The sequence below is a fragment of the Herpailurus yagouaroundi genome, unplaced genomic scaffold (assembly GCF_014898765.1).
Source record: "Herpailurus yagouaroundi ecotype Mexico unplaced genomic scaffold, PumYag 100, whole genome shotgun sequence".
NCBI classification, from domain to species: domain Eukaryota; kingdom Metazoa; phylum Chordata; class Mammalia; order Carnivora; family Felidae; genus Herpailurus; species Herpailurus yagouaroundi.
The window spans coordinates 76,612,677-76,626,456 of NW_024412391.1; the positions used below are offsets into that span (position 1 = coordinate 76,612,677).

General features: G+C 34.9%; 1 protein-coding gene across 1 annotated transcript in view; it reads right to left on the reverse strand.

Annotated features, from left to right (window-relative positions):
- The window catches only part of GNAI1 (G protein subunit alpha i1), an 86,564-nt gene that overhangs the window by 19,491 nt on the left and 53,293 nt on the right, over window positions 1–13,780 (reverse strand). Inside the window, exons 3-5 of the mRNA XM_040472815.1 lie at window positions 9,912–9,954; window positions 9,670–9,811; window positions 296–453 (exon numbers count right to left, since the gene is read on the reverse strand). Of these exons, the coding sequence (XP_040328749.1) occupies window positions 296–453; window positions 9,670–9,811; window positions 9,912–9,954 (343 nt within the window). The remainder of the gene's footprint in view (window positions 1–295; window positions 454–9,669; window positions 9,812–9,911; window positions 9,955–13,780) is intronic.

The following is a 13,780-nucleotide window of genomic DNA, read 5'->3' on the forward strand; positions in this document are numbered from 1 at the left end:
GTGAACTCTGTGAAGTTCCAATTACTTTCTTGGAAATTCACTGGAAAAAGTCCATTCTGCATGTTTCAATTAGAGTTACATAAGCATGAGTCTCTTGAGACACTTCTGAAGGCAGAGAAAATAACTGCAATGCTATCTACACACAAAAAATAAAGTTTTCAAATACTGTCATCCTGAATATCCTGAGTTTTACAAGAATGTGTCAGCCAATTCTGCAATAGCATTGACTTGGAGGTATATTTGACTTCCAAGTAATTATTCATAATAGTTTAGTTCTGAAGTTACGATTACTTACTATGCTGCGGAATCATTAAGCTGGTACTCTCGGGATCTGTTGAAACAGGCCTGTACACCACTATCTTTCCACAATCTCTTTATAACTCCGGCAAGTTCTGCAGTCATAAAGCCTTCTTCAGCGGCTCCAGCAAGCACAAACAGTTGGCGGGCATCATCCTGAACATTCAAAGGCCATTTTTTTTTTTTAAGTAAAGAGAGACACATTACGGGTTAAAAGTACAAAGGGAGGCATTGCAGATTATAAGAAAAGTGCAACAGTGAACTTCCTTTGTTTTTCATTGGGGTCAGAACTTAATTCTCTATAGCACCACTTAAAAAACTGGCTTAACTAAAAGAGTGTAATCTTCAATCATGAGTCTATGTTTTATAATATCAGTAACAGCTATCAAGGCACTAGGAAAACTGGAAGAATGACAGACTACACTTACAACTCAAGAGGGGATCCATTAAGTGACTATTCATGATCTCTCACAGTTTTTTGTGAACTGATAATGATCAGTTTTGAAAACAGAGAAATAATATATGTGTCACCCCTCCCTCCCAAAATGTTTCTAAGAAACACACTAACACCATTAAAGATTATTTTAAGATAGAATCTAATTAAATATTAGCTTTCTGATCTTCTTTATACAAGGAACAGATTTAATTCAGAGAAGGGAGAAATCAATGTGGAATAGGCAGTTTCACATAGAACTATTTTCTCAGATTTTCAGGAGACCTTATATATATATATATTAAATCAATGGGCGAGGGGTGGGGGGCAGGTGTTTGCTCACGCAGGCATAGAAAAACACAAAATAAATACAGCTATGAAGTAGAAATACAATGCATACTGAAGACAGCATGCAAAATATTTTAAGTGAAGGAATGCTGTGTATAAAGTTAATTAAATTTTCCTTATGTTTTGAGGCTACAAATATTTAGTATTATGATCCACAGGTAATCAACGACACTAGTTTAGTGCTGTCCAAAGGAAATACAACATGAGACACTGATGTACTTCTAAATTTTCTAATAGCCGTATTTGTAAAAGCAAAAGAAAGGTGAAATTAATATAATAAGATGCTTTGTTTAACCTTCACCTAAGATAACATTTCTACATGAAATCAAAATAAAATTATTGGGATATTTCACATTTTTATACATATTTAGTGTTCAGAATCTGACATTTATTTTTACAGACAGCATATCTCAATTCAGATGAGATATTTCTAATACTCAATAACCGTATGTGGGTGGGGGCTACACTGCTGGATAACAGCAAAAGAGTATAAAACTGGATTAACTATAGTTTTCAGGTAAGAACATAGTTAATCTAAAAACAGGGGAGATAAGAAATTGCTATCTTCATAGAGATTCTCTGTAGCCTAAGACTTACAGCTTTACATTAAGTCAGTGGACAATCCCTAGTTTTTCTAAACAAGGGGCATTTTCCCAAAGTACTGCAGTAAATGTTTATGAAGTGATGACACACATTATAAGGTATACAGTAGAGAAGCCATTTGGTGACACAGGACAGCAAATGTATTAGCTGACAGTAAAATTCATTCTGCTGCCAATTTGTGAACCTTTTTCTTTTTTTTTTTCCAGATAGAACCCATACTGAAAAATAATTAAGTATCTCAGCATGGGAACATATTATTCAAGCATATGTTTCCCTTTTTAGTAAATCACAAGAGAAATGCATGCAAGCAAGTAACACATGTACAATAACCTTAATAAAACCCAATATAACATGGTTTCAAGTTCATTCTTAGCACCATTTACCTAATTACAGTAAACATTCAGTTTTCCAAATAACTGTCTATATATGAGAAATTTCTAAATTTGGTCATTGTTATTAAACAACATCACACAGAATTTTCTCCATCCATTTCAGAAAAGCACTTTTCACTTAAGTAGTTTTTAATGAGCTTTCATTATGATATATTTATTCAATTTCATTAAAATTTCTTGACAGAAAACACTAATGCCTTCTGGTATGGGTCTTAAGATCACATTCTCTTCAAACTGTCTAGGAAGAAGCCTGAAGAAAAAGACATGAGAAACTTTGGAAGTGTACTTATAAACTGTACTGTTACATTCAAAAATGTCTCTTCTTCACAAAATGTAAAATAGCCTCTTTTCCTTGAAAAACTAATTAGAATATTCACTGCCATGTCATTAGGAGGACATTCAGAGGTCTATCAATTAGACCTTCTGGTAATAAATTTAAACTTATTTAAATTTATTCTTGGGGCGCCTGGGTGGCACAGTCGGTTAAGCGTCCGACTTCAGCCAGGTCACGATCTCGCGGTCTGTGAGTTCGAGCCCCGCGTCGGGCTCTGGGCTGATGGCTCAGAGCCTGGAGCCTGCTTCCGATTCTGTGTCTCCCTCTCTCTCTGCCCCTCCCCCGTTCGTGCTCTGTCTCTCTCTGTCCCAAAAATAAATAAACGTTGAAACAAAAATTTTTTTTTTAAATTTATTCTTATTCTTAAACTTATCTCATTCTTAAACTTATTCTAAAAGTACTTTAGAAATCATTCTACCTAAACTTTTGTTTTGTATAAAAAGACTCTGAACACAGAGTGGTTAAGCAACTCATTTGATGTTTCACAGCTAACCGGTCACCCAATCACAAATATCAGTCAACAGCCATTGTCCAAGACAAGATAAACGTTAAAACTACAGAATGATAACAACAATCCTACCTGGCCATTGAATGAAGTCTTTTCAAAATGTATGTAACATAATGTTACCTAAGAACATTTAGAACGCTAAACATGGGTGTACCAAAACCGTGTGACATAGGGTCGAAAAAAGATTGGGATTGCTAAAGAGTGAAGTTTAGTCAGAAAGGATACAGGTGAGTAAAGCAGCACAGGCACTCTTCTGTGTGTGTTGAAAGAAATGTTATTTGCCAGGCAATTATTTGTGAGTAGCAAGGAAAAATCCTTGGATGTAGCCACGTTTAATATGTTTTCAAGCTACTAAGACTTAAATGAAAATAAGATGGCGGAGAGAATGTAAGTGCCTCTTTATACAACTGTGTGCTCTGGGAACTCAGGAAGAAGTTACACAAGGCTTTCGTGTGAAGGGACATGGAATAGGGTCGCTTTTCCCGCTGAGGGTCAGGGAACTTGGCATGCTGTATTTATTTAGTGACAGCACATTTCATCTGAGGCTGTCACCTACTTTATGGGAATTCAGAAGAGTCCTTTTGGGATGGGGAAGAGAAGACTCTGAGGCACCAGGACAGCTGTCTTCTGACATTTGAAGTAAGGATTATTAAAGGTAAGAGTAGACTTCATATTTAGATATAAAGCATAAAAAAGAATTCTTAGGGCAAAAGATATCAGATTTCAATTCCATACAAAGAACACTTTTTAACAATCAAAGCCACAAAAAAAAAAAAAGGAGGGGAAATGAGAGACTAAGTTTTTAAGCAAAGGCTAGATGATTATTTTAATATAGCAGACAGAATCATAAATGAGATTGAGTTTAAACAGAAAAAATCAGAAAGCCCTTCTATAATAGAGATTAAATAATATGATAAAGTAGTCTTAAATATAGTGACAACTCTAAATTTTTGGCCACAATGATAATATGTTGATGTCATGATTGATACAAGTATGGAAATCTTTTGTTCCAATGGCTTAACTCAGTTATTTCATTAATAACATTAGTGAATACCACATATGAGAACTACTCATATATTTAATCTGCCAAATTTCTATAATCACTCCTATAAATTTAAGTCCACTATACTGCTTTTATCAAAGTTAGTATACCTTTAAAGAAATCCTGAGAATAGGGAAGTCACCACTCCATGGCCCATGGTGCCAATCCCAAACATTTCAAGAATTGCTTTAAGAATACATAGACGTTAAATTTTTTTTCTCTCAAAACACACATATAATCAAAGTAAAAATGACTGAGGCAAGGAAATAGGAAGTCATTTTTCTTTTTTCCGATAGTACTGCTTAACACGATGGGGGAATGCTAAAAATAAAATCATCTAAGTTAATTTTAAATAAATTGCAGAGAGCAAAATTTCTCACTAAATTTCTGTGAACATGAGCTTCTCTACATCAAGATAAGAGATTACAATAAATATGCTACATAAAATTAGCCTTTATACGTATACTTATGAAGCTTATAAATACGTGTATTTTTTATTTTCAAGTTCATAAAATAAAAAAAATACTTAAATGTTTTCTGGATGGACAATAAAACTTGTTGTCAAGAGCTATAAAAATATGTGCTAACTGATATGTGAATTGAGGAAAAAAGAAAAACAGTGCTCGAGGCACATATTACATTTCAAAGGAAGATTAATACCACTTAGCCACATACAAAAATCAATTTTCCTCAGAATCAAAAATAATATAATCCTATAACAACCTCTTAGTTCTCAAACATAAGCCAGAATATAAAACCAATTCAAACATTCACCTGGAGAAATAACAAGTAGAAATGACTAGGAACATTTTGACCAAGAATACTGGGGAAGGAGGGCTAAAATTATCAGATATTAAAAGCTTACAATATGTAGAACACTCTTGTATTAACGCAGATCAATAAAAAAAGATCAAATCTGAACTTATTACATGATAAAGGTAGCTAGGTAAATTAGTAGGATAGGATATGATTAAGGAAAAAAACACAACTCTACTTGATAATTAGCCGCCTGAAGAGGAAAAAAATTATGTAGATCTCAACTTCACGCATACCACAGAGTAAATTTTAGAGTAATTAAAAAACACATGAAATAATGTTAAAATTCACTTCCCTAAAAAAAACATTTAAAATAGTATGAATACTTAGTAAATCTAGGAGAGATTTTCTAAATTTAAACATAATGGAAGAAGTAACAGAGGAAGATGTAAGAAAACAAAAACCCTAAGATTTAAAGGCAATAAGCGACATGTGAAAGAACATTGGTGGACAAAGGTTTCATACATAATCAACACACCAAGAATCCAAGTGGTAAATGACTAAGGCATAAAACAGATCACTGACAAAGAGAAAGAAAAATATAGTTAGTAGAGATATGGAAAACTGCAATTAGACTAAAAATTAAAAATGCACATTAAAATGAGATAACAGATACTAATAAATTAGCCAGTATTTTAAAAATGTTAAGATTTCTAAATTTTGGCTACCCAGAGTGCTAAGAAAAGGCACTCTAGGAAACAGGACAGGAAGGTAAATTGTTACAACCTTTCTCAGACACAATCTGGCAATTTAGGCAGACAAACTAACTAATGAAATACACTACAAAATTAGAAAAACTGAAAAGTAGCCATTATGCAGGTGCATGCTGAGGCTGGAGGGAGAAAGGGAGGTCTTTTCAGTCAATTCAAATCAGTTTCCTAAATTATTCCAAGTAAGTGCTTCTTAAACTATCCATGACAAAGGACCAGTCCTATGTTTTGTTCTCTTTTATTTCCAATCTGTTTCAAAATAAAATTTAAATCACACAAAATATAAACCCATTTTCTTAAACTATCAAAGTTACCATATAAATTACTCTGCCAATTGCATTAAATGTAAATTCTTTTCCTTAATTCCTGTACTCACGTGCATGCTTGTGGACAGACACAGATTCATGAACCACACTTTGAAGACAGCACTATTTTAAATGATGCAATGCCTGAGACATGTTAATAGGCTGCTACATAATGCTTCCCTAACTCCCCATTATTAAAAACAATAATTTATCATCCACAGACTGAGTAACTCATTCTGAGAGAGTTTTGAAAGGATAGTCAGCACAAAATCTGATTGCTCTATGCAATCCTTGAAAACAATTTTGTTTCCTCTGATTTTAAATAACTAATGTGTAATCTGCTTTGCAAATCTGGTAACTGCCAAATATGAAGCATACCACAGCAAATTAGTACCATTTCTTTAAGTTTTACATCTTTTTAGTCAATTCTCATCAAATTAACCTACATATTACGATGTAATTCCAATCAAGATACCAACAGACTGTTTTTGTTTTGTTTCAACAGAGATGTGGGGCATTAAGTTGATTCTCAAGTTCACCTGGAGAGAAACGCAAAACCAACTTCATATTTTGGTAACAACAACAACAACAACAAAAACAATGGAATGAGTGCTCTTACCCTACCAAATACCAATTAACCCTATGAGGCGAGAGGAACTAAAATACATTGATTCTGAGAAGGATGACAGTAATATAATAATTATAAATGGCAACAATAGGAGCAATAAACATTTAGTGAGCATCTATTATGAACAAGACATGGTAAAAGCTTGATGTTCATTATGTCATTATCTCTCACAACCCTCCCAGGTAGATGTTATTATTTCCATCTTATTGTAATAAAAGACACTTATAAGGGCTAAGTAATTTAACAAGTGACTGATCTGGAAAAAAAAAAGAAAGAATACATCAATGGAAAAAAATGGGGTTCAGAAAAACATCCATTTTGCTGCTACAGGAGGAATTTTCAAGTCACTAAGGAATGGCTGTAGGGGCAAAGGATGATCAGGTTATAAAATATATTTAGATCCCACTCACCAAGAGACACAAATAACTTTTCCAGGTGGGTGAAGTGATAAGTCTAAAAAATAAAACTATAAACATCCTAGAAAAATAAGAAGAGTATTTAAGTAATTGTAAGTTTGAGAAAGATCTCTCTAATAAGATACAGCGAAGTCAGAATTAATGCAAAAAAATTTAAGAGTTCTAAAACAAAGTTACTGCTATTTAAAAAAATTGAAAGAAACATATTGAGCAAAATTATCTGGAAAACTTAAAGAAAGGCTAATATACCTTATATTTAAAGAGAATGTGAAAAGAACAAGTAACTTAACAGAACTGAATGACGAATACTCAGAGGAATTCACGGAAGAAATACTAAAAGACAAAGATTTCCCACCTCACTAACAGGAAAATAAAAACTAAAAAAGAAAAAAAAAAGGAAGACAATATTTTTCAGGCATGAGACATTAAAAATCAAAATGTTGATAATATCTAAGTTTGCAAGACTCTGGTAAACACTGATACACAGTTGTTAGAAAACATTATTCACATCACTTTCTTTCTGAGAGCTCATCTGTTGTTCCTATCAAAACTAAATATCTGGTTATCCTTTGACTCAGGGATAATATGTCCAAGAACTGGTATTTGAGAAATAGAAATATATTCAGCCTTTGAATATATTCTTATTCACAGAATGCTTTTTCCTGGCTCTTGTCTAGAAAACTCTTACACGTTTCAATTTCAAGTTCCAATGTCCCTTATGTACATGTTTAGTTCACCTTTGTATTTCTTAGCACAATTCCAAAAGCCTCCAAATATTTTAAAGCTTAAGTAGAACACAAAACCAATCAAAACCAGCCTGAGAACATGAAGACATATGTGTGAAGGAGTTAGTAATAATGGCTAAAGCAAACAGAAGGAATAGTCTGAAGGTAGGAGGGAAACAGTTACTAGGCTACAGCTAGACAGTCTAAGAAGAGTGACTCAAACTAGCACTAAGTGAAACGAAGAGGAGAAAAAAAGTCCCACACGTAGATTTTCAAAGCATCAGAACTCAGGAAGGAAGGAAGGGAGGGAGGGAGGGAGGGAGGGAGGGTCGGAGTGAGGGGGAGAGGCAGGCAGGGCAACTTAAAAAAAAAAGTTTGTAGTGACAGAGCAGTTACTTCAAGTCAGACCTGTCACTAAGTCCTTGAGAGAAAAATATGAAATAAAAAGACTTCATAAAAAACTGCTTGCACTGACTCTTCAATCACCTCCTAAAATGGAGGCTACAAAATCTTTCTAAATTATCACATATAACATCTAAATGCAGAATACCCTATATGCGATACGATAAACGATTTAAATCACTGTCAGTGGAAGTGTTGTAAACTACAATCTACATCAATTCTTTCTCCTTTAAGGAAGGTTCCCCACTGTTAAAGACAAACAAAAGCATTTGTTGAATGAATCAATGACAAATGAATAAAGATAAAAATGATTAAATGAATAGTAGATAAGGCATAAATGTCTGGATATGATCAAATCTTGTTCCATAAAAAAAGGATTCAGGAAAATGTAATGAATTACTATTAAAAATAATCTTGAAATCTACTTGGACATTTTAGTTCATGAAGTTTTTAAATTCTTGTTTAAAAGGAAATAATTAGTAAATTAATATGGACCAAAAACTTACAAAGATATGTTAGTATAATTTATAAATAATAAACCAGGTTTATTTTAGATTTCCCCAATATATATTTTCTAATGTTGTTTTCTTTCATTTTTTTCTATAAGCATGAACAAAGCCTCAATGTTAAAAAAAAATTGACCAGACACTAAGAAGATGAAAAGAAAAAGTCTCAATATAAAAAATCCTCATGGTATTAGTATAGGTAGATGGCATGCGCGCGCGCGCGCACACACACACACACACACACACACACACACAAATACAAAGCACTATAAAAAGCAGCCGTAGTAGTAATAGTACACCTACTCTGCACAAAAAAAAAATGTTAAAATTTAAGCTAGAGTTTGAGTTACAGTTTTATGGGAAGGTCAAGTTTTATTATCAGTTATTAAAAACAAATCAGTTTTAAAAAACACACAAATAATAAAACTCTAAATAAACAGATTAAGCAAGCAAACGGGTGCAGTGAAATGAAAAATAAAGTGTCATATGGATTAGGCCAGGGTTGCTGCCATCAAATGCCAAATGTGTTATCAGGCCGAAGAAGTCAGTGTGGGCCCAGTGCCTTGGTTACCATCTTCACCTTGGTTACCAGTCTTCCTATCTTGTCAAGTCTTGGCTTCCAGTTTTTTTACTGATAAAATAAAGGGGTGGAACTTGCAGGTCTCCTAAGGTCCTCAATCCCTTTAGCTCTGAAATTCTGATGCATGTTTTCTAACAGCCAATATTTTCCTATTCAAAGACAGGCAAGATTTTATACCATTTCCACTATATGAGGTTAGATTGCTTTTTAGGCTGGGCATAAATAAAATAATTAGATGATATCAGCATTCCAAATTATGAAAAAAAAATTCTGAAGAGAATCAGCACAGGAAGTTTACTAAACTCCATAGTAACTACTAAAAATCATCATGGAAATACATGAGTACCCAGTATCACATGTTATACAGAAAATATTGCATGGTTATGGAGTTGTCAAAATCACCTGATGGATAAGGAAAAAATTCTAGTTATAAAAAGAAGATTACACAATCTTGTGTATTCTTAGGTCCTCACTTCTAAATCTTCTGACTCACTTCATTTACTACTGTCCTTTTATAAAAGGGTTCCGAGACCGTGGATAAATCTACGTTATGTAGTATGGTATTATCATGTAAGTTATTCTTTGTACTCCAACAGGCCTGTTCTAATGAATTTAACAACTCACCGCCCGAGCTGAGTCACCGAAGTCTATCTTCAACCTCCCCATGGCCCTAATGATAGCAATAATTGATTGGATGGTGTTGCTGTAGACCACCGCTTTGTACTGTTTACATTCCTCCTCCGAATAACCAGCTTCATGGATAATTCTAATGAGACAAAAAGAAAAACACAAAACAACTTACTTCCTTTGATGGAAGGGTACACTTAAACATAAAAAAACAAATTTAATATTTTAAGTCTACTTACTTCATTTGCTTCACAATTGTGCTTTTCCCAGATTCACCAGCACCTAAAAAAAGTAAAATAAAGGATTTCTAACTTCATCCTTGTGCTATATCCAATCCAACACAGGCACACATACACACCTTCTCTCTCTGTCTCTTAACAGCTGAATTTTATTCGATATCAAAACAATCTTTAATGGTTTCCAAACATATAGAAAAATTATCAAGAATAAGTCCCTTTTGTTTATTACTTCATGATACTTAAATTCAATAAACTCAACTAAAATATATTTCTATTGCTGTCTGTGTGTATTCACTAAAGCAATAAAAAAATTCAATCTTCTATAACTTAAACGTAAGCACTATAAATTAGTTTTATTTAAAATTTTGCTCCTTCTTGGAAGATGTTCTGTTTGGTCAGCTATTCTAATTTTAACCTTTGCTTCATCACAGATATGAAGTAGATGGCAGTGGTGCCCAAACCATACAACAAATAATTTAAAAATATTATTAAAAGTTATGCCTATGCAATGCATGTTCAACCACCATTATTAAACATCTGACACAAGGCCAACATAATGTGCTAGCATGGTGATCCAATGGTATGGAGGACAGAAATGTCTCTCCCCCATGTTCTTCCAGCTTTCCTGTCACCCAAGTCATAAATCCATTTTCAAAATGCTCCTTCACTTTCTACATATACGCAAGGTCTATTCACAATCAGGTTCCTAGCATTATGCCATCATAACATAAAAATATTACTAAGGAAACAGCCCTTCATAAAAGTAGAGCCCTTTTATCCTTCACACTTAACAGTAGCTGATACCTTTACATCACATCATATCAACTATTTGTCAGGATCCTTCTGATTGCTAGATACAGAGAACATCTGAGCAAAGGACACCAAAGAAGATAAGACAAGTCTATCATTTCCCTTCATGTTGTCTTTGGCCAGGGCTACATATCCTAGAGCTATTTATCACGGTTTGAGAGACACAGCTAGGATTTTTATTATCTGGGCCCCATTTTCCTACAGCCGTTCCTACAGTGTTTTCTGATCCAGCATTACTGAACAACTTACAGTTCTGAGAACACCTACTGTGACCACACCACAAGTCTTCAAACATACTGTTTCCCCTGCCGAAATTTAATTTACTCTGCTTCTTATTACCACCCTGGTTATCCTCCACCAACCATAAATTCACCTCCTTTATCAACCTTTCCTGACCCACTACCCCTGTGATCCCTGCTGCCCCTCACTCTGAACATTTCCGTGAATATTTCTTGAAGTCTCAGCCCCTACCTTGTGCTAGACACACAATCAACCCCAAAATGTACATGCATTTATTTAAGCTATTTGTGCCTATTATAATTAGATGTCAAACTTCTGGGCGCTGTTCCTTTTGCTCCCATCCCTCTCCAGCTACACACACACACACACACACACACACACACACACACACACACACAATCAGAGACATCTGAGAACAGATCATAGTTAAACGGCGTATTTGAAAATCTGGGGGGAAAAAGCTGCTTAAACTTTACTTGTGATTTAATATTTAAGAAATTTTCTCAAGATACCAGCACATTAAATAGAAAAGCGGGAGCTGAATAAACAATGGGGACATTCTTCATTTATAGACAGCCTTTGATTCTTTCAGGGCATCTGCCAATAAAAACAATTCCAAGATAAACAATCCATTATTTATTAATCAACAACAGTGTACTTGGCTCTGTGAAAAGCACCATTGTAGGCATTATGGCTCACACATTTCTCTCATTCAAGAGAGATCCACCCACCTAACATACCCTAGGCAGTTCCCGGCAGGGCTATCTTCAAGACGGCCCTCTGGGTTTCTAGAGTACTGCCAAGCTAGTCAGTAGCAGCCATGCTGTGAAGATGAGACCTTCCAGATCCCCATAACCACCTACAGAAGTGGTGATTCCACTGGCATAGTGAGCTTTGATGAACCACAAACCATTCTTAGTCAAACTCAACAGCTGAAAGGCCCAGAGAAAGGCTCACATTATACAAGCTAGTGAGGTCTGAGAGCCAAGTGGGGTAAAATCAGAAATAGAAAAAAAAAAATTATGAGTTAACATGAGAATTTTATAATCTTAACAAGAAAAAAATTTGTCCTAATATTAAGTTCTGATTCATTTCATATCTTTTAAAAATAATAACATGGGACACTTAGATTACTTTGTAAGGAGCATCTTGGTCAATGGCTTGTGGTTCAAAATATCCTGAGATCTGTTTAACATTAAAGATTGAGGATGGGAGTGTTATTAATTGGATATCTACCTAATTTCTTCGTTAGTCACAAGGTGCTCTTTGAGGAACAGATATCCTAGAGGCAAAAATGCTGAAAAGAGTCCTTCAAAGCTTAGCAATTTATGTAATTAGTTTCAGTTCTCATTTTCGTGCAGACATTCTCCTAATAGGAAAATTACAAATGCTGCCTGCTTAGGGTTCCAACATTCTAAATACTGGTATTCTTCCCACACAGCACACAGGAAAGAGTTAAAGGTTGTTCTTTACAAATGTTAGCACAATAGTGTTTGAGAGACTGACAAGAAGCGATACTGAAAAAAAAAAAAATCTCCAAAGTAGTGGAAGGGCAGGGGAAAGGAGGAAAGGATCAATTTTCCTAGCAATACTTAACTAGGCAGCTATTGCTTTTCCCTTTAAATCCAGAGGCGGATTAAAAAGAGTTGGGAACACCCTTCTTTCAAGGAGAAACAAGGAATATACACTAGGTATGTATGGAAAGATCAAAGTGTGTGACCACTGTGGTCACAAGGTCAGGCCGGTCAAGGTGACTAAGAGACTTTATGAAGTAACTGTGAACAAGCTGGTCACTGTGAAATGAGAGACTTCAGAGTTCTAGGAAGGGAGATTTTAACTCGCAAAGGGCCACGGAGATGTGCAATATGATCATGGAAGGCCAGTAAGCCAATAGTTATAAAGTCAAAGTTGGGATCACTGAGAGGGTCCCTGGGGCCTCTCTTTAAGGAGGAAGTGGCTAATAGAAAATTGCATCTCTGGGGCACCTGGGTGGCTCAGTTGGTTAAGCATCCAACTCTTGGTTTCGGCTCAGGTCATGATCTCACAGTTCATGAGTTCAAGACCCATATCAGGTTCTGCACTGATGGTATGGAGCCTGCTTGGGGTTTTCTCTCTGCCTCTTTCTCTACCCCTCCCTTGCTTTTGCTCTATCTCAAAATAAATAAACTTAAAAAAAAAAAGAAAGAAAATTGCATCTCTGAGAGCAAACAGTAATAAGCTCAGCAGGTGTATGAAATGGAGCTCAGCATCTGATGATAACGCACCATTCAGATGGTAGCAAAGAGCACCATCACAGTAACACTGAGAGGAAGGAAATTCATCGCAGTCTGGGGTCATATGTGCATAGCCACCTATTAACAATGAGATTTGAGAAAGGGAAACACATTCACTTAGGACAAGCAGGAGGATGGAACCAAAAACCAAATCAACATCTAAGTAAAGTAACTCTTGGCTAGATTCTAATTCTTTCACTAGGATTATATAATTTACCATTATAAAATAACAATCAAATAGTATCTGCCCCTGATTTTGTTAAAGGGCAGTATGGTAAATCTGAAGTTTTAACTGCAAGTAATTTAAAGACCAAGAACCTCTAACCTCTTCCAAACACTCTTTATTCCCCCCCCCCGCCCCCAAGAATATTCTTTGTCCAATTCTCTGCTTAGGGTCACATTTATAACATTTATTTCTTGGTTCAGGATTCAAGCTGCCCAGTATCACATGCTATTCAGCTATTAAAATGGTGATTTAGTTAATTTATTCTGAATTCCTGACATTCCACTTTTAAAAAATGCAAATTTTATGTAGAATTTAACAAT